Below are 21,758 nucleotides of genomic sequence, written 5' to 3' on the forward strand. Positions count from 1 at the left end.
AATTCAACATACTAACTTGAAAATTCAACATACTAACTTGAAAATTCAACATACTAACTTAAAAATTCAACATGCTAACTTGAAAATTCAACATACTAACTTGAAAATTCAACATACTAACTTAAAAATTCAAGTAACTAAATTCAACATACTAGCTTCAAAATTCAATATACTAGCTTCAAAATTCAAGATGCTTACTTGAAAATTCAAGTTACTAACTTGAAAATTCAACATACTAACTTGAAAATTCAACATACTAACTTGAAAATTGCTTTTGTAGAAAACACATACAATGTATAGAAAATAGAAAGAGAAATTTCTAGTTGAGGTAAATGTGAAGGGAAAAATATTTACATATATTCAGGACTCGAATCAACCCCAGAAAATGGCAAACCACTGCCTTTCATGTATTTAATCTACTAAAATACGTGGAGGAGAAATTAATTAGTGGTAAAAATTCGGAATATAATGGCGGAATAATCGGCGCTACTTCACTTATGTACCTCTTTATGATTTCAATTTTTTATCAATACCTTAATACGTTGAGTCGAATAAATGGGTGGTCAAAACATTCAAACAGTTGGATATAATCGCGGAATACTCACCTTACTCCAACACCAATACCTAAATATACGCGGAGGCGAATTGTGGGATACAATGGCAGAAAAAATCAACTAAAAGAAGATCCCAAAATTAACATCATTTGGATTACTTGGATAACAAAGAGTTAAACTTTTGGTTACCCTTGAAATTTTGATAGAGAAAAGTTGTACAAGGGAATGGATAATTAGGCTATCTTATATAAAAATAACAAAAAAATATGGCAAAACTATGTTTTGATTCTTTTTTATGTTGTCATACGATGTTGGCCTTTAATATTACCCATTATCTGTCGGATTTGTATGATTTTGGTTTCTATCAAAACTATTAATTAAAACTTGTTGATCAGATTTTTCAATTTGGAATTTTTTATTCCCGATTGAATTTTTTGAAAATCTATTTCTCATGACTTTGGTATTGTAGGTTCTGATAAATAGAATTAATAAAATATACAGAACTTTTATTTGTGTTGTTAGTTACATGATTTACATACAGGAAGTAACTATATTGAACGGATTAGTATTTACATATAGCATACTCTTGTACCTGAATTATTATTAGAAAGTTACGGATTAAATTATATTTATAAACTAGAATCACTACATTACAATGACCTTAACCTTTAATTACCTTGAAATTTTTTAAGTAAAACAACATGGGCCTCAATTATCTGTTCTTATTGCTGATATTGGTTGAAAAGCATTATCTTACGGTTTTAGAAGAGCCATGCACAAATTGACATTTTTGCAAATATGAACGGCTGTGCCACATTCTTTAATACAGGGACTTGATTTTGTTCAGATTATTGATGTACGATCGGTCCTTTTCCGAACTATATATACTATAATGTATAAACATAGTCTTTAAAATATTTTAAATTTTTTTAAAATCGATGTGGTTTTCGTAGCATGTGACATAGACGAAAACAACATTTCAAACTATTAAATTCCTTATAAAATCAACTAAATTTGGACCAGAAAAACTTTTTGAAATGGTTTGCGTATCTTCTATTTCAGAAAACATTTTCTTATACATCAAATTGTTGACATATATTGACGTTTATATTGACCTTATACACGCGAAAGAGACTCTTGCAGTTTTAATCAGATTTTGACGTAATTGGGAATGCTATAAATAGATTTCAGATAAAATTGATTTCCAGGATTCGTTGAGGATCAGCCATCATCGATTTTATTTTTTATGTTTTATTTTCAGGTAGAATGGCCAGTCAACATAATAAATGTATTGGCAATTGTTTCAACAAATATGGTAGAATTGTAGCCAATAATCCATGGTGGTTTATAATAATACCAGTTATTATATGTGGATTGTTTGGGATTAGACTAATAAAACTTACCAGTGAATCAGATATAGAGACACTCTATGTACCTATAAATAGTCAAACTGAAGAAGATAGAACCACTGTTGAAATATTGTTTCCTGATAAATCTGATTCAAATTACTTTGTTCAGAGTTTAGCTAGACTTAATATGTATGGTGATATTATTTTTAAATCCAAAAATGGTGGAAATGCTTTAAGACTTGATGTAATAGATGAAATTAGAAGTGTCGTGTCCAAGGTGAAAGAATTTACTATTAATTAAAATGGTATAGATATAAATTATTCCCACGTTTGTGCTGTACTCGGTGGACAATGTTTTATAACTGGAGAATACATTCTTGATCCCAATTTTCTAACTTTATTTTTTCTCCAATATGGAGAACTATTAACGGTACTCAAGAGGATGTATCAAAGTCAATGAATGGTAAAAATGGAACATTGCAGGCAGTAATTGCCATCAAAATTATATTCAACCTACGCCAAACTGATGTCGCCATGAGTAAAACATGGGAAGAAAAGTTTGTAACTGATATGTCAAATCTGACAACTAATTTAACTGATTTTGTTTTTTCAACATCAACATCTTTGGACAAAGAACTTTCTGCTAACACTGGACAAGATATTACATGGTTTTCTTTATCATTTACTGCATTGATAGTTTATGCTTCTTTTGTTGCTTCAAGTGGTAACTGTGTAGCTAATAGAAGTCATTTGGCCCGTGCAGGAGTTATGGGGGTAGCATTTGCTATCCTAGCTGCCTTTGGTTTCTGTGCACCAATTTTAAATTTTGTCGACATAGTTGGCGTGATGCCATTTTTAGCATTAGGTAAGTAAACTATATCAAATGCGATAATGTATATAAATAAAAACGTCTCTTGACGAGAATGTTTTGGATTTATAAAGATTAAAGAGAACGTTGGTTAAGCTAATTTTGTTCGAGTGATGCCTTTTGTCTTGTGTTTTGAATTGTATATTTGATCTTATTTGATGGAATCGCAGGCCTTAGTCTATAATATCACAATGTTTTACAATATACGGCGTTAGGTTTCCATTGAAAAGATTAATGCGTCGTGTCAGGCTTTCAAAATCTCACAAATAGTAAGCCTGGCTCACTTGCTGATGAACTGACCTAATTAGAGTTGCGCTCCTTATCTCATAACTATTTATTGTTTTTCCAAACAAATAAATCAGCAAATGAGTCCTTGCCCGGTTATATGTCAGATAAAACACTTTCTCTCGGAATGCGAGATTTTTAACTTGCTAAAAACCCTCTGCTGTGTTTTATCCTATACACATTCACCCAATTATAGTTAATATTGATAATGTGGTTCTAAAATTATCAAGTACATGTATGTTCATTGTAACTTAATAAGTTAATGAATGACATAATTCTTTCCCCATCACCAAAATATGCGGCACATGTGGTCATGGTTAAAACTACAATTTCCAACTTCCAGTATCTATGTATAATAATGAAAGTTTATTTTAATTTTAGGAGTTGGTATTGATTGTATGTTTGTTTTCATGTCAGAATGGGCAGAACATTATGATGAAACTTCCGTAGAAGATCAAATGGGTGCAACATTGGAGAAATGTGGTGGATCTATTAGTATAACATCTTTAACTGATATCATAGCTTTTCTTATTGGTGTTTCACCAAGGTTTATCAATATAAGAAACTTTTGTGTTTATACAGGTAACCAATTTTAATATAGCTTATTGAAATAAATTTCTCATTGACCTGATAATATGAGTAGTATATGAGCTCATAGATTGGTCGCATTTTTCCACATTCCATTTCATTTCATGGGAAAACTGCGACCAATCTATGAACTCCAAAAAAAAAAGACCTAAATTCCCTACATTTCATAAATTCTTACAGCAAAACATCCTACATTTCATAAATTCTTATACTTAAAAAAGACCTAAATTCCCTACATTTCATAAAACATCCTACATTTCATAAAATTCTTACACCAAAAAACACCTTCAATCAATTTCCTACAATCCATCAAAAAAAGCATATTAAAAACACCCTTTTATAGAATAACATCTAGTTTTAAAATAATGTAGAAGGGAGATAACTCTTTTTTGGAAAATTTCTACTCAATTTTTAAACCTTAAAAATGGCAAATGAAATACTAGATCCAATCTTTAGATTATACGATCCGATTCGTTGTTCATTTAACAAGAGGATTATATTATCATCTCACCGACTGTTGGTTCTAAATCCCAATTGAATGATGGTGGTAGAATTACCTTCGAAATAAATTCATTATCGAATTGGTTGCATCTTTCCGATGCTTATTTCAGATGTGATTTCAAAATTAAAGATGGAACCCAGAATCAAGTTCCACAAACTAATACAACGTTAGAAAACAATTTCTTTCCATCTTTATTTAGCGAGATGGTTTTGGAAGCTGGTTCAAATCCGATAGAAACAATCAATGTTGAAAACAGTTTTATATCCTAAAGATTTCGATTCAGTCTCAGGTTGGATACCCGATGTTGGCGATGGAAGTGTTTTAAAAGAACCGGTAAGAAATGTTGCAAATGATGCTGATTTAGATAGAGTGAGAGTTGTTGCTCGAAACACAATAGAAATAGTAGGACGAGCAGCTAATCATGGATTTGAAAAACGAGTACTTCAGTACAATAATATTATTGAGAATAATAGGTGGGGTAATTACGTAAATTGGAAATTATATCCTTTATTCGATCTGTTGGAACACAGAAAGGTTTCCATAGGGTTACCATATAAAATTCATCTACAAAGAGAAATCAACGACGATAAGATATTCTTTGGAGAGAATGCTTCAGTTGCAAAATAAGAAATAACGAATCTCCAACTTTTCATACCCGTAATAACACCATCAATTGAAGTAGAAACGAGAATATTCAACTCGTTAACTAAAGATATTGAAATAGCTTTTCTTCATCGTAACACGGTAGGTAGCATGACTTTAACGGGAGAATCCATCACGTGGCCAATCACTATTAAACCAGCAAGATATTTAATGGTTGGTTTCAAGAACATACCAGATTCTCAAACGAATAACAATAATGTCTTTAGAGTGGCAATGAACCAAACTCAAAATCCTTTAATCCATAAAGTTCAAGTAAGATTAAACAACGATAATTTTCCTAACCAACCTTTAACAATTAATCCAACCACAAAGGATTATAATGAATTGTATAGAAACTATAAAAATATGTGTGAATTATTTGGAAATCTACCTCAGTTTGAATATGTAGATTTTGCACTTAATCATCCAATCTTCTGTTTTGATCTATCAGCTCACCAAGAAGACCTTTTCAAATCAGGAGTCAACATAAATATTCATATTGAAAAAACCCAAGGAGATGTAACCGGTTATTGTTTACCACTCAAAGAAGCAAAACATTTAATTAAAATTGCAGATAGAAGAATGATAAGAATTGAGTAAAAAATACACCCTTAAAAATGAAACCAGAAACTTTAGTTATGAAAATAATAGACGCTGTTGAAACAGCTTCACCAACTGTAATAACTTTCAACGGTAAAAAAATCAGTATAACTAAAAAACTTATTGATAAATACAAATATTGTAAAGTCAGAGACGATATAGATTTAGAAAGAATTAACGCGAACGCAAAAGAAGGTGGATTTTTACCTTTCCTTTTACCTTTGATATTTGGTGGTATTGCAGCGGCGGGTGCAGCTACTGGAGAAGTATCTGCCGCAGTCAAAGCTGCCAACGCAAAGAAAGCAGCTGATGCTAAAGCCGCTGAAGAACGCAAACATAATTTAGCAATTGAAAAGGAGGCACGAGGTTCAGGAGTGGGAGAAATGATAGGCACAATAAAAGAATTTGGAAAAAGATTTGGGGAAGAAACCAAGAAAACTGTTAAACAAGGATTAAATAAATTAATAGATAGTATTGACACGGGAGAAGTCATAGTCAAAAATAAGGTTAATGGAATATTTTTTAAAAATATACACACTGGAGAAGGAATATTTCTTTCGAAGTATAAAGGAGAAGGAGTGATTTTTGGAACAAATTAAAATAATAAAAAATGGACAAAAAATTTAATCATTCAGAAATATTTCCTAATAACCCTATGCTCATGTGTATATGCGGTAGTTCCGGTTCTGGGAAAACTCATCTCACTTTTAACATGTTGACAACACCAAACATTTTAGATTTCGATTCTATGTATATCTACACAACAACACCAGAGCAATCGTATAATCAATTTCTCAAAGCTTTAGAATATGTACCAAAAAAGATGTTCATGACCTATTTCAATATTACGAAGAAAACGAGGAAGAAGTGGAAATAAAAGATATCTTAGATAACTACATGGAAGGAAAGAATCCAACGGATATAAAAGTTTTTCTTACGAAAAATGTTAATGATCTAGACTTGTCTAATATTGATAGCAAACGAAAGAACTTAATATTGTTTGACGACTGCGTAGCGCAAAGAAATCAAGCTGTTCAACAAGAATTCTTCACGAAGGGAAGACATCATAACTGTCACTGCATATACCAATCCCAATCTTTTTACGGGATGGATTCTATGTTTATTAGAAAAAATGCAAATTGTTTTTTATTATTTGAATTAAACGATAAAGATTTATCTCAAATCATTCAGTCGATAAATCACAGAATGGACAGAGATGCATTTAAAAAGGTTTGTAAAGCTTAATGGAAAAACCCAGATGATCATGGATATATATTCGTTAATACTAGAAAACCTGCGGGTGAAGGAGTTATGACAGACATTTGTTAAATTTTATTTTTTTAAAAATGGATAATTGGAATAATGTTTTAAAAAGAAATAAAGAATATATCAAAGCTTAGAATAAAATAAAGACCCAAATTGAAAATAACAGATTACAACAACTCGGATTAACGGAAAATCTACAAACTCTATTTCAACCCATATTAAAATCTCAAAAGGATATTAAAAAGAAATTAGAACCTAAACATTCAACAATCACCGCTTCCTTCTATAGAACATCCCATTAAAGATGATGAAATCATAATTAGGTCATTATATGATATAAATCATTATTTTTCAAACCCTAACCCAGATTTACGAAAGAGCATTTCACCAATCGTTGATAAAAAAGTTTTATTGTTTAATGGATTTAGAATACTATTTAGTGATGTTTACCCTTTATTCGAAATCAAAAATGTTGATGAACATATAAAAAAACTTATTGCCCGTGAATATGAAGTTGATGAAGCTGATGAAGCAGATGATGAAGTTGATGATGAAGATGATGATGAATATGAGGAATCAGATGATGAAGATGAGGAATCAGATGATGAAGTTGATGATGAAGATGATATATCAGATGATTATGAAGAAAATTATCCACCAATCACAGAACAAATAGACGAATTGGAAGAGGAGATAGCTAGTGGACAAGGTATAACGTTTTTATCCGATAACAACGAAGAATTGCTTAATAGATTACTAGTAATATTAGCGGCAATGAAAGAAGGTCATCGATCGCACAGACAATATAATGAAGTGAATTGTATATTAAAAAGAATCCTATCATAGATAAAAATGATTATAAAAATGTCAAAAAAAGAACAACTATTCGTCATCACCTCAAATAAATCAGACATTAAATTATCTCTAGATTATGAGTACCAACTCGATCGAATATTGAATTCGAAGGTAATTTGAATCCGAACAAAATAAAATTGATATTAAGAAATAATAGTCAAGTTGATTTCAACGTAGAAAATTCATTGAATACGTTACTAGGATTTGATAAACGAGTATACACCCGATCCACTTTAGCACCACACAAAGCTAATATCGAGAATAATATCGATGTCATAAATATACATTGCAATTTGATAAACGGTGGATTTTTCAATAAATACAAACGTCAGATTATTTACAGTCTTCCAACATGCACTGTACCGATAGGATATAGAATTATAGAGAAACCATTTCAAACGACATATTTACCACTTAATTCCTTTATGATTAAAGATATAAATCGGGAAATTAAAGATGGTAAAAATAGGTTTATAGATTTTGGTAACGAGGAAATTGTTATTCAACTTCATTTAAAACAAAAAAATTAACACTCTTCATTCTCTTCTTGAATAGTAAGGTAATCGAAATCATCAAATTCGTAGTTTTCATGTATGTTCAATTCTTTTCCGTCGTTGTAAGGATACATGATTCCTTCACTGTTTGGTGCTTTTCTCTTAACGAGATTTAGATAACTTCTAAAAACTTTCTTTTGTTTATCCTTTGGAATAACTACTCCATTGGTGAAACTTTTTACCCAAGGTTTCTTAAATTCATTCGTTACATCGAGTCCACTAGCTAATGGAATATAATCTTCTACGGATATCTTATCATTAGAGTAACCCTTAAACGTTTTCTTTTCTTTTAAAACACCATCGGAAGTTAGAATGATTTTGTATTTAACTTTTGGCGCTAAATATAAACCAAATATAATTCCACCATCACCGTAATCATTCTTTCCTTTACAATAATCATTTCGGACACCAACCCAGCTTCATTTAATTTATCCCAATTGCTAGACGAAATGTATAAACTATCGGTATCCGTATAGTATATTTCAGGCTTATAAAATCCATCTATCACGCGAATAAAATTATTCATTATTTTTTTACTGTGAGACAAAACGAATGATCCCAAATGACTAGGTGTTAGTCGTGTAGATTTAGGAGGAATAAATTCTTTTTCTTCTTCATTCATCTCAACTATATATTGACTATCATTTACTTTTTCATAGCTTTTGACGTGTGAATCGAAGTTGGCTTTTAAAGTTGCTTCACTCCATAGATGTCTCGATGTATTTATATCCTTCTGAATAGATTTACCATACAACGCATTGCCTAATAATTTCATTCAATTACTACCTACGATATTACCTTCTCGTTTATATTTATTTCTTAGATCTCTCAAAAATATAATCTCTATAGGGTGGAGTTTTAAAATTTTCTTCGTAAACTATACCATCTAATATTTTAATAATTCGTCCACCGGCTTTCACTATTTCTTGAATATCGACCGATGTTAAAACGTCGTGACAGAAACCATTTCTGAATCTGATTTTAGTGCCAGTTTCCTTTTTACCTTCTTTATTCGTGAAAGTGATTTTATCTTTAGCTGGTATGGGTTGGAAGAACATGTTTTTGGGATATTCAAACCAGACTTTTAAAATAGCAGTTCTAAGTCTGAATTTCTGTTCATTAAAGAGCTTGACAAATTCTTTATTTTCTTCCGGTAGAAATGGTCTACCACTTTCCGCTCTCGGATATTCGCTATCTAATTCACTTTCTAAATACTCCTTTAAAATGGCGCAATTTTCATCCATTTTATTCGTTTCAAATGATTTTCGATTTGCCGAAACTCTTCCTCCTTTAATACTTTGTCTGATAAAATATCTTATAAAAGGGTGAGTATGTGAGTAAACTTTTTCTACGTTTTCTTTTTCGGTGTGTTTCGGAACCATTCTAGTAGTTTCATACCATTCTTCTTCAATCATTTCTTTATCGTAATGATATAAATAATACCAACCCTTTAAAGATAAAGAAGGAGCCGTTAGATTATTGGAAATATTCTGAAATACAACTTCTTTCATTGCTTGATTGTATTTTATCAAACAAGCTCCGAGACATAACGTATCTCTTTCAGCGTAAGGTTCCCATTCGTGTCTTAAAGATTCCCAATTATCTTTAGTGTATTTTGCAATATTAACATCCTCGATCTTTCTCAAATTCATTGGTAGATTAGATGAATTCCCCCATGCTGCCAAACTAGATGATTCGTGTTGATAGGAACATATGAAATTAATATTTTGCAAATAATTAGATTTCGGGGAAGGGAGGGTTTGATTCTCCCAAATGTACAGGCCTAGGGTGGAGCAGACACTTTATTTAGAAATTAGGATTAAGGGTCTTGATATTGGGTTTTCTTCTGTTCTTATTCTGATCTGAAATTAGAAAAAATAACTCGCCCGATGGGCGAGAAGAATAGTATCTGTTATGTGCTGATTGTTTTTATTTTTTATTTTTTTTTACTATGAACAATATTATCATTTAAGTTCTTATTTTTTGAATATGCAACTATCATTTTCTGCTTATAGACATGGGGGAATTTCTCTTGAAGGCTCTTATAGTGGGCATGAACTATCTTGCTTGCTCGATTGCTGGTTGTATTAAACGGGACAACAAAGGGTGCTATGCCTACATTATGATGAATATTTAGTCCTATAGGTCTTGCTGTATTCAATGTCTCAATCCAATGGGCTTCCCTAGATTGACGGAATTTGGTAGTTTCATCTTCGGGCAAGTCAATTTCTATACGCTCAATTGGGATTAGGGCGAGATCGTCTATTGAATGGTCGTCGAGGTTGAAATGATTAGAAACAGGCTTGTCTTTCTTTAATTTGATGTCTGACCTATGAGCATTAAAGCGAGTTCGTAAATTATTCTTAGTTTCTCCAACATATTGTTTGGGGCATTTCTTGCATGAAATTAAATATATTACATTCGAATGTTCACATGTTAGATGTTCCTGGATCGGAAACCTTTTATCCGTAGAGTTGCTTACAAAATAATGAGTTTCTGATATAAAGGGACATGTTTTGCATCTACTGGACAAACATGGAGCACTTCTTAAACCTGGAGGTACTTCGGCATAAAGTCTGTTTTTAGCTGCTATCTGTGCTAAGGTGGAATTTTTTATGTTTCGTAAAAATCGTTTGGAGTACCCACGCTCTTTCAGTTTTGAGAAAACAATCGTACAGGCTTGGTTGAAATCAGAAGATCTTGTACAAATTCGATGAAATCGTAAAACTTGTAACTTAATTATACCAGAAAAGGTATGTTTTGGGTGAAAGGAGCTCTTGTGCAAAAGTTGATGAGTATCAGTTTCTTTGAAATACACTTCAATATCCAGTTTATTTGTTTCTGCTATGGAATCTCCCTTAAAGACTGTGGTATCGAGAAAGTCGAAGCTTTTGTCACTCACGTTTGCGGTTAGTTTGATAGAAGGATGGTGGTTGTTGAGAATTTCAAAGAATTCCCAAACTGTTCGATAGAATAAGTCCAAACCATAAAAATGTCATCCAAAAAGCGTCCGTAAAAAAGTGGGTCAAATGGACAGATGGGCAACACCTCACGTTCCCACTCTGCCATGAAAAGGTTCGCGTACGAAGGGACGAATCGTTTGCCCATTGCTGTCCCTGAAGTTTGTAAATATGTTTTACCATTAAATGTGAAATCGTTTCGGCGAACACAAATCTCTAAAAGCTGTAGAATTGCATCGTCGGGTCTGTTTGGATCTGGGTTTCTATTAAAAGCTTTACGAACTGCCGTTAAACCAGTAGTGATATCGATATTGGTATACATAGAAGAAACGTCGATAGAAATTAAAATACCATTAGAGGGAACTCGAAGATTTTTTATTTTATTGACAAAATCGGTTGTGTCTTTAAGGTAGGCGCGATGTTGACATGCTAGAGGTAGTAAGAAATGATCAATGTATTCTGACACTGCATATGACTCACTACCACAGTCAGATATAATCAGGCGGCCTTTAGGGATTTTATTCGAGATAAACCACTCCTTGGTTGGATTCTTATGGATTTTAGGCAAAGTGTACAAATGTCTCTCGCGACAATCAGGTTTGGCAGACAGATAGTCATATTGTTTCTGTTTGAGATAACTAGTTTTGACTAAATCGGCAAGAATATTGTTAATCATGTTAGCAGTTTCTTTGAAAATTGGTTTCGGTAAAATGGCATAATGTTTAGGATTATTCAGTTGATTCTCTGCTTCTGAAACGTAATCCTCCCTATTCAGAATGACACAACATGAACATTTGTCACTCTTTTTAATAACAATGCTATCATCTTTCTTAAGTAAGTTTAACGCTTCACGTTCCACTCGTGTGAGATTAGGCTTTTCGTGCGTTATGGAAAGGTTCACTGTTTGGCTAATCATACTCGCAAATGCTTTCAATATTTCAGGATGGGTGGCGGCCTGAGGGGGTGTCCACGTGGATTTAGGAATAAACATTGTTCTAGCACCACGTGGGGGGTGGTTTCGAAAAAAATATGTGCAGCTAAGATTTCGTTGAAATCGTTCAATGGATGGTCGGAGATAATTCAAGTTAGCTATCTTTGGTGTGGGAATAAATTTAAGTCCACGGTCTAAGATTGAATGCTGAAGGGGTGTGAGAATTTGGCGGCTCAAGTTAACTACAGTTTGGCCTAGCGGTGGCCTCTCAGTATTTTTATCCCCAGTAATTAGTTTAAAGACTTACTCGATGCTTGAAGCTGGTGGAGACCAATGAAGATTATCAACTGGTTCGAATTCTTCTTCGTAGGGTGGTGAGATTGTTGCGCTGTTGATACTGGACTCCATCATCATGTTGTTGAGTGCTGAGGTTCTGTTGTGCTTTCTTCGAGATTTTATTTGAAATGGATACACATGTGAAGAGGATCTTGGAGTTTGGGAAGGTTTTGTTGGCTGTGGCGATTAATTTCTGGGCTTGGTTACAGGAGGTCTTTAGTAGCTGATCACGGTTGTTGAGGCCTACATGAATAATAATGGTAGTAGGTTTGGGATCATGGTCGTATGATTCCAGGATTGACTGTATGTGATGGATTTGGGCACCGGGGTAAAAATGTATTTCAGTGTCTGAACTGGTTTTGGTAATTCGATTCAGGTTAGATGATCCAATAATTAAGGTAGATTTCTTTAGAGCGGGTAGCTTCCATAATGATTTGTCCTTGGTTTGGTGATAATACGGTTTGGTAGTGGATATAATGGTCGTCGACGGTGTGATTGGTACTGATTTGGTAGTTGTTAGAATTGTAGCATTGGGAACGGACTGGGATCTCGTTCGAGGGGGGGAAGGTCTGGATATACATCTCGACTTGGATGGAGACTGAGGGGTGGTTTGCTGGTCCAAAAACGCACAGAAGGAAGAAAGGTTGGCGGATCCTGGATCACGTGGTGAAGATTCAGATGGTGTGGAAGGGGAAGACGAGTCTGAAAGTGCCCTTTCTACGAGAGCGTTTACCTATGTCTGCTGGACTAGGAGTAGGTGAACTTCGGGCTCGTTTAGGTGATTGGTTCGGCAGCGTCGTGGCTCTAGATGGTGCAGGTGTAGTGTCCATTTCAGTTGGTAGAGATATGGTTACTCTGGTTTTTGTTTCGTTGATTGTTTGGTAGAACTTGGAGATTACAGCTTGAGTGAGACGTTTCCCATAGGAGCGACGGGCCCAGGACAGGGCATGAGAAACGATGCGGCCGACGGCAGGTGATGATAAAGACTTGGTACGAATGGTGGTCAGCTTCTCTTGAAGTGTGGTTTGGTAATGGTCTATCAGGACCTGCGTAATCTTAGTAATCTTAGAGAGCCATGTCCGATTGAGGGATCTAATATTCGCGTCAACAGCTGATGTTTTCATTGCTGGACGGATAAAACTATCCAACTCAGAGATTTTACGTTTGAAGGTAAACGCTGGAGGCACTGCAAAACTTGGAAGAACACCTTCACAAAGGGTTCTTCCTCCTTATGAGTGGGGACTGGTTGGCGTCGGTGGGCTGGTAGTCGTTTCTGTTGTTGGTCAGGTCGATGGTTACCTCTTGATTGGTAGGTGTTGTAGGTAGGTCGGCGATGGGGTGGGAAATAGCTGGATGGGTTGGTTGGTGGTCGGCGATTGGTAGGTGGTAGAGATCGATGGAAGACAGGGCCGTTGTAGGGTACGTGATATTGGTTTGGTTGACGTTTAGTGTTTCTATGTCTGGCTTCTTGCCAGGGGTTGTTGTAGTTAGGGAGCATAATGAAAATAACTTGAGGTTAGAAAGGGAATGCACAGCGGATGTAACAGGAGGAAACTGTATATGCTAGCGTAAAAATGTGGGCATCAAATTATGCAAATAAGTCAAACTGGATTTGGGGATATATAAAGTAAGATGAAAGTTATGATGAAAAATGCAAAAGTATATATTTAGGTGATAAATAACGCTAACAATGATGAGAAAAATGATAACAAGTAAAACAAAAACTTACGCAATTGACACGAACCGGTTTTCGAAATATTATCCTTTTTCAAGTGTCGAGGAATTCTTCTGGGCGTTTTTAAAGGGCATTGTGTTAGTTTTTTTTACGTTTTTGATCATGATCCAGTTATCAAAACCGCTAGCGTTATGAGCAATTAATGTTATTCTTTTTTGATCTATTTTTCCTAAACGTTGTAACATTTGATCGATACAATCTGTACCTACAAATATTTCTACTATATTAGTAATGAGTTTGTTGTAAAATTCTTCTGGAATGGGATCCGTCGGCTTTAAAGCTGGAAATAGATTATTTATTCTGTCTAACATTTTTCTTAGTTTTTCTAAATTAATTAACGTGCAAGAATAAGGTATGGCTTTATTTTCGTTATAGGTTTCGCAATCCCATGCGTATAAACAATCATCGGGAACAGTTGGAAAAACGTTTAGTTTTAGAGGTGAAACTTGCGTTACCGCATTATCACCTTAACGAGTTCTCAATACATTTTCATCGTAATTATCTTCTATTTCTTTAATGCCTAAGGTTTTGTTATTTCTTCTTATCAAACAGAAATGTTCTTTGTGTAAATAAAAAACCCAATCTAATTCTTCGGATACTTTCTTTGGTTGAAAATGTCTATGTTTGGGCATATAAATTTGAAAATAAGTATTAAATTTCTTATTGAATTCGCAGATTCTAGCAGATGTCATAATTCCTTTTCTGTTTGATTTTGAAAAACTGTTGATGAAATCTTTAAAATCTCTCGTATAGTCTTCGTTTAAAACACGATTAACACACTTACAAAGCAGTATCCATCGCTCGGTATATAACGATTAATACCGATATATTCATTTATCTTTTTGAGTAGGGTAACACCACTACCCTTTTTTGATCTTTTTATTTCTTTGAAATTGTTTTTACGAAAAATTATAATTCCTGTGAAATACCAATCAGAAGCATCCGATTTTATATCCACTGTTGCGAAGAAATTGCGAAAAGTTTTGGCATTAAAACCTACAAATTGCATGCCTTGTTTATATCCTCCATCTTGAGTTATCTCTCCATCTATTTCAATTTGCCCTTTAAATATTGTAAATTCATTAGAGATCAGGTTAATAACATCGGAAAAACATTTTTTTGATATGAATTTTTCATCGTCTAAAATTTCAATTTTATTCATATTTTGATTATACTTTTATTGATGATATTTCTACATCAAATTTATCTAAAATTTCATTGAATTTTTCTAATTCTTCAACTGTTATGTTCTTGTCTTCTCTCGATCTTTCGAAAAAAATGAATAATTTATTAAGATATGTATTTTAAATTTTCTGTTTTCTTTTTATAATGAGCTTTCTGTTTTGATGTAAAACCTAAAGTAATCAATCCACAAGATGAAGTTTGAACGGCAGTGAACGAGGCTAATACAGTTGGGACAATTATTGGAAGCATTAATCCACCGGTTACGGCTGTTGCCACCGTTATTCCTACTGTTAAAACTGTACTTAATGTTTTGAAAACAGAATCGATTCTACTCCATGTTTTTCTACATTTGTTGAATTGTTCTTTTAGTTCGTTTTGTTTTTCTATCATGTATTGTTGTCTACTTTCGAGTTCCATTTTTTAGGTAATTAAATTAAATGAATTTCTGATAAAGCTGCTATGTGTTTATTAATAACAACTTTTACAGTTACTAACGATATTTGTTCTTTCGAATCATTAATCTTATTCAGATGAACTGAAAATTTTGGTTTTCTAATAAAGATTGATATATTAACATATGCATCATCTCTTATTAAAAAAATTTGACTTTGTTGACTTTTATGAATATCAATTGAGGTAAATTTACCATTATCAACAAAATATAGTTTTACGTATTCAAAGTCTGTCGTTCGTAAAAACTGATAACTGCTTATATCTTTTGTTTGTGGTTCTGGATTTCTAATAATATTCATTGATGGTGGAGTTTCCGTTTCCAATATCATATCAAAATCACTCAATATAAATTTATATTCTTCTTTATCTTGTATGATTAACATTCTAAACCAATCTATATATTTTCCACTCGTTTTAATTTCATATAAGTGATTAGCCTTGTTGTTTTCGTCGTTACTTTCATATTCTTTAGTTTCTACATTTTTTGTACCATTGATAAACTGAAGAACTTTTGTAGCGTTAAATTTTTTATTAGGTATATATAAGCCTTGTGTGAAGAAGCCTTGTGTGAAGAATAATGAATCAACTTTTACCTGAAAAGGGAAAGTTATTTCAATTATAAGTTTTCCTCGGAAATCCAAAAATACTGGTTGATAAGGTTTATCATCATCTGAATCAAAAATATTATTGGGGTAAATAATATCATTTGGAACAGAATATACTCTTATATTCATATCTTAAATTCATAGTCTCTTGAACTATCAATATTATCAGTAATAGAAGCATCGTTACGTCTCAAACTTCTAAATGGAAGATTGAAATAATATGATTCTTTCTTGAGAAACTTTTTTTAATGCGACTATATTTTTATCCTGTTTCAAAACTAGGTTATTAATAGTGGTTATCTGTTGTTGAATAACACTATCATCAATGTTCTGTATTTGTTGATGAATATAGGTTTTGATTTCACTATCATCTATGTTTTGTATTTCTTTTTTAATATTTGTTAGTTCTTTTTGTAATCCACTGTTAAGTTTAGTTTCCAGAGCATTTAATTCCTGTTGAAACGTATCTTCATTTTCATGTTATCTATCAATTGTTGAATGTATAATTTTTGTTTTGCAATCTTATCCTCTAATTTAGATATTAATGAAATTAAATTTTGTAACTCAGTTTTATTCGCTACGTTGACCAATTCTTTTTTAATAAAACTTATTAATCTTTGTATCTCTTGTTGTAGTTTAGTATCATTAACAAAATTTTTATTATTTAGTTGACGTTTGAAGAATCTTTTCACATTACTTATTTTATCTTCTAAATGGTTTTTATTTACTTCAATTGAATTTATTTGTTCCCGTAAATATTTCTTGTGAACGGCGTCATTATCGTTTTCCGGAGACTTTAAATTAGTTATGCTAAAATTGTTCATATCTAAATCACCTTGAAGAGTGTCTCCGATTTGATCCACAAAGTAAGGTTTCGCTTTATTTATCCACGTTGTAGTGTTAGGTTTTTTGGTTTCTAGAGATAAAGAACCCAATCCAAACTTGTTCGCCATTTTTATTGAGTTAAATTTATTACAATTTCTTCGAACTGTTTTCCTAAACCCCTAAACTGATATAAAACCCAAAGTGAAAGCTGACCACAAAACTTTTGTCCCGGTAATTGAATTTGAAAGGAAGAACATTTGATTGGTTTATTAGTCAATTGGATTATCTCTTCAGTGGGTTCTAATCCATAAGATTCGAAGAAATATAAGTCAGAGTCTTTGTACAAAGCAGAATGATGAACTCCTTTTTGATCGGAAGTGTGTATATTTGTTATCGCGTAAAATTTACCTTTCTTATATTTCAGATCATTTATTTCATCTCTCATGCAATAATAAAACGGTGATATATTTAACTCATTCGCCCATCTCATAAGTTGAAAGTTTGTGGTTGTATCGGTTCCATATTTATCGAGAAATTCATTCATTTTTTAAAGGCGTTTTTTTTTTAAATATATACGTAGTTTGTGTTTGAAAAAAATTGTATTACATTCTGATAAAACACATTCAATAATATTTTGAACATAAATTTAAATTTAAGAAAGCGAAAATGCTTGTCTATATCTCTTAATCTTCTATCAAATTCTTCTTCATTCATTTTTAAAAGTCGGTTTTTGATAAAACCTTCCTATAATTTGTTCTTTGTCTTGATCGATTAATTCATATGTTGGAGGTGATGTGGTGTTTACTTTATCAACGATGAATATTTCGTTCGTCCAGTATCCAACGTAACCTTTTTCAAATTTGCTTTTATTTTTGAAAATACGAACTCGATCTCCGACTTTAAATTTGGGTTTGATATTTAAATTCTTTATTTCATTTTCGTAGTTATGTTGCGCGTTAATTGACTTTATAATATTTGGATTACTCTATGCTTGTGTTGGTGTGACACCTATATATGAATGAATTTTGTTATTGTATTCATCTACAACCTCTGGTAATATTTTAAGCCATTTTTGATATTTCAATTCCGTGAATTTTTTGAATAATTTATTTTTTAGAGTCCTGTTAAATCTTTATATTACTACAGCTTTACCTTCGTTATGCGTGCTGTAAATTTCAAATCCCAGAGATTTCATATTTTTGTTATAAAATTCACTTCCTTTATCTACCCACAGTTTTTCTGGATGTCGGTTAGATTGTTTCATAATCGTTTCAAATGTGTGTTTGAATGATAATCCCGTTTTGTTTTTCAAAGGAATAACCCATACATATCTCGTATACAAATCTATAACTGTTAAGCAATATTTAAATCCTCTTTCGACTGGCATATGAATTTAATCGGCTGACCATATTTCATCTTTTTCAAACACTTTTACTTTTAAAAAGTTTTTAGTTTTTCTAAATTCTTTGTGAATTTCATCCGCTAATCCCATGCCCAATTTCATCTTTGCTCTTAACAGTTTTATGATTCTCTCTTTGAAAGTTGGATTTGGAATATTTTCAAGTTCGATTATCATTTGTCTGTCTGCTTCGTGTCTGAAGTTTATGTCTTTGTTTCTGTATAGTATGTCGTGTTTAAGCGCAGCGGCGTCAACTCTATTGACTGGTTCTTCCCCTGGTTTGGGTTTATTGTTTTCGTCTAATCGCAGATCTAACCTAGTACCTGGACCGGTGTATGACTGGGAAGATGTTTTTCTCCGGGATATTTCGCCCATGGAAATCCAGGAAGAGAACCCAATGATTTTTGTATATCTCCTGAACCGAAATAAGTTTTTGGAGCGTGAGCGACTATCATTTTTTATCCTATAACTTTAAAACCTTTTCCTTTCCTTTCTTCTAATCTCCTGTTTCGCAGATCTCTTATTAGTTGTAATTCTTTCAACTCGTTAGATTGTTTCACTGTGTCGCTTATGCTCTTTCCCGCTTCCGCGATTGAGCCGACGGCTTTCGCTCCGGTTGAAATGGGTGATTTGTTTTTTGAAACAAAGCTAGCTACTTTTGGAATTATTGTTTTACCTAGAGAAAATAATGAAGGAAAGATACCGTCGCCCGAATAATCTTCGAATCTGTGTTGTTCGTGTTTTAATTTTAAACTCATCCTATTTTTAAATGAATTAATTTAGTCTTTTTTTATCCAAAAAAGAGTTATCTCCCTTTTCTAGACTAAAAACAACATTACTTAAAATGAGGCTATTAAAAACCGGATGTTAAGCGAAACAAGGATGTTATTTTATATAAGGATATTTTTGATATGCTTTTTTTTTTGATGGAATGTAGGAAATTGATAGAAGGTGTTTTTTGGTGTAAGAATTTTATGAAATGTAGGATGTTTTATGAAATGTAGGGAATTTAGGTCTTTTTTAAGTGTAAGAATTTATGAAATGTAGGATGTTTTGCTGTAAGAATTTATGAAATGTAGGGAATTTAGGTCTTTTTTTTGGAAGTTCATAGATTGGTCGCAGTTTTCCCGTGAAATGAAATGGAATGTGGAAAAATGCGACCAATCCATGAGCTCATATACTACTAATATGATATATCATATAATTGGTATGTTACTGACACTACCCATCTCGAAGTGGCAAACGCCTCCAATGTTTCATAAGCAGACTTTGGAACAGATATCAGCAAACTCACAATATTAATGATCGTCTACTACAGCGTCGAGATTGTACAAGATGGTCAAAAGCAATTCTCATTCCCTGGGGTGATACTCTCAAAACACACATTATTCGCATACCAACAGTGATTTACTCCCATATATGTATATTATAATATATCTCCCAATTTCTAAGGTGTGATTTAAAAGGAAGTTTCCTGCATGTTCTTGTTGAGTATATCATGAGCACATCAGTTAAATTTGATTACATAGTTAACTAGAAATTTGTAAACAGGATATCCTGAGAGTAAAATTCACTAACTTTTTAAGAATAAATTTTCCTTTTTTTTTTTCATTTCAGCCATGGCGTTGTTCTTCAGCTTTGTCCTTCACTTAACATTTTTTCTGGGTTGTTTGGTAATTCATGGTAAAAGAGTAAGAGACCGTCGACATTGTGTCACTTGTCAGAAGATTAATGAAGATCATAAATGTAAGAATGAATGGAAAGTACCAACAAAACGAGAAGATGATGAAAGTTTATGTGAGAAATTACCTCAACTTCTTTTGAGAATTTCAATTTCCACGCCCATTATAATAGTTGTTAAGATTGTCATTATGATTTTATTTTTAGGTTATTTAGGTGCATCTGGTTGGGGTATTTATAATTTACGACAAGGTTTGCTTTTAAGTAATTTAGTAGATGAAAAGTCATATTTTTACAGTTATCAAATATGGAGTCGTGAGAATTATCAGATGGTCTTATCAATATCTGTTGTGTTTAAAGATGTTGATTATTTAGACCCAAATCAAGTATCTGGTATGGAAAAGATCTTAAAGATTGTTGAAGATGATTCTATGATTGCTGATGGTTCGTTGATATGCTGGTTTAATGCCTTTAAAAGTAGTGTACCAGGCTTTAATAATGATACAGATAGAAATACATTTATAGCACAGTCACAAAGTTTATTGTCGCAAGCAATTTTTTTTTTCCAATGATGTTACTTTCATGCCTGATGGTTCTGATATTCTGGCGTCAAGATGTCACTTTATAACCGAAGCCATCCCTGATTCCAAAGACCAGGGCAATCTAATGTTACGTCTAAGGGAGATAACTTCGAAATCTGATTTGAATGTTTTCCCTTACAGTGCTTCGTTCATATTTTTTGAACAATATGTAATGGTGTTACCAAGTACCCTGCAGACAATGGGTATTGCAGTAGCTTGTATGTTTGTTATTACTATTTTGTTTATGCCCCACCCTATCATGGTAACATTGGTCACCCTTAATATGTTAAGTATCTTGGCAGGAATTTTAGGTTTCCTTTACTACTGGGATTTATCATTAAGTTCTATCACTATGATACATTTAATCATGAGTGTGGGATTTTCTGTAGATTTCAGTGCCCATGTTTGCCATGGTTTCATTTCCTCGGATTCAGTATCCAGACATGAGAGAACTAAAGATGCATTAAGAGAGTCGGCTGCACCAATTTTAAAAGGAGGAATATCATCTCTGCTTGGCATATGTACTCTTATTTGGTCCTCCTCTTACGTCTTCAGATCCTTTTTCAAAATTATGGTCTTGGTCATAACTTTTGGCTTAGCTCATTCTCTGTTGCTATTACCAGTTGTTTTGTCTATATGTGGTCCAAAGAAATCACAAGTTATAGGAGCAGAAAAAGAAGAAAAACGAGAAGAAGAAAAGGGAGAAACGAGTCAAGTGGTCTAAATTCATGTAAATATTTTGTATCATTTATAGATTCTGCAGTGTACTTTCGTCGATTGACATCATCAGAACTGTAGATTAGTAGATGCTTTATAGTTTCGGAAATACTTATTATTAACATCAAACAAACTCTCTCGAAAATATATGACTTTCCCATTTCAGTTATATTCTAGATGCGGTCTTTTTAGCTATTGTCATCCCGTGAACGATTATAAATTCCTGAAACTGATAATCAATAGAGACTTAACATTTTATTCAAAGTGGTACTTGATAACTTTCTCATG

General features: G+C 32.8%; 7 protein-coding genes across 7 annotated transcripts; 5 read left to right on the plus strand and 2 right to left on the minus strand.

The window, feature by feature from the left end:
• Window positions 1-3,439: 3,439 nt before the first annotated feature.
• On the plus strand, window positions 3,440-3,652 carry LOTGIDRAFT_113601 (hypothetical protein; the record flags this gene model as incomplete). The annotated part of the gene is made up of 1 exon (XM_009051581.1): window positions 3,440-3,652. A coding segment is annotated over one exon (213 nt), but the record flags the coding sequence as incomplete, so codon positions are not given.
• A 1,753-nt stretch (window positions 3,653-5,405) lies between these two features.
• LOTGIDRAFT_158425 (hypothetical protein) lies at window positions 5,406-5,987 on the plus strand (the record flags this gene model as incomplete). Its single annotated transcript, XM_009051582.1, has 1 exon — window positions 5,406-5,987. The coding sequence occupies one exon, from the start codon at window positions 5,406-5,408 to the stop codon at window positions 5,985-5,987; it is 582 nt and encodes a 193-aa protein (XP_009049830.1).
• Window positions 5,988-5,998: 11 nt separating this feature from the next.
• Window positions 5,999-6,633, plus strand: LOTGIDRAFT_113290 (hypothetical protein; the record flags this gene model as incomplete). The annotated part of the gene is made up of 2 exons (XM_009051583.1): window positions 5,999-6,199; window positions 6,250-6,633. 2 exons carry the CDS (start codon window positions 5,999-6,001, stop codon window positions 6,631-6,633), a joined length of 585 nt encoding a protein of 194 aa, XP_009049831.1.
• Window positions 6,605-7,500, plus strand: LOTGIDRAFT_158426 (hypothetical protein; the record flags this gene model as incomplete). The annotated part of the gene is made up of 2 exons (XM_009051584.1): window positions 6,605-6,618; window positions 6,978-7,500. The coding sequence occupies 2 exons, from the start codon at window positions 6,605-6,607 to the stop codon at window positions 7,498-7,500; spliced, it is 537 nt and encodes a 178-aa protein (XP_009049832.1).
• A 1,375-nt stretch (window positions 7,501-8,875) lies between these two features.
• LOTGIDRAFT_158427 (hypothetical protein) lies at window positions 8,876-12,368 on the minus strand (the record flags this gene model as incomplete). The annotated part of the gene is made up of 2 exons (XM_009051585.1): window positions 8,876-9,704; window positions 12,262-12,368. The coding sequence occupies 2 exons, from the start codon at window positions 12,366-12,368 to the stop codon at window positions 8,876-8,878; spliced, it is 936 nt and encodes a 311-aa protein (XP_009049833.1).
• A 3,270-nt stretch (window positions 12,369-15,638) lies between these two features.
• LOTGIDRAFT_158428 (hypothetical protein) lies at window positions 15,639-17,221 on the minus strand (the record flags this gene model as incomplete). The annotated part of the gene is made up of 2 exons (XM_009051586.1): window positions 15,639-16,256; window positions 16,850-17,221. The coding sequence occupies 2 exons, from the start codon at window positions 17,219-17,221 to the stop codon at window positions 15,639-15,641; spliced, it is 990 nt and encodes a 329-aa protein (XP_009049834.1).
• Window positions 17,222-20,838: 3,617 nt separating this feature from the next.
• LOTGIDRAFT_113479 (hypothetical protein) lies at window positions 20,839-21,477 on the plus strand (the record flags this gene model as incomplete). The annotated part of the gene is made up of 1 exon (XM_009051587.1): window positions 20,839-21,477. The coding sequence occupies one exon, from the start codon at window positions 20,839-20,841 to the stop codon at window positions 21,475-21,477; it is 639 nt and encodes a 212-aa protein (XP_009049835.1).
• Window positions 21,478-21,758: the final 281 nt, after the last annotated feature.

Source organism: Lottia gigantea (assembly GCF_000327385.1).
Source record: "Lottia gigantea unplaced genomic scaffold LOTGIsca_17, whole genome shotgun sequence".
NCBI lineage: Eukaryota > Metazoa > Mollusca > Gastropoda > Lottiidae > Lottia > Lottia gigantea.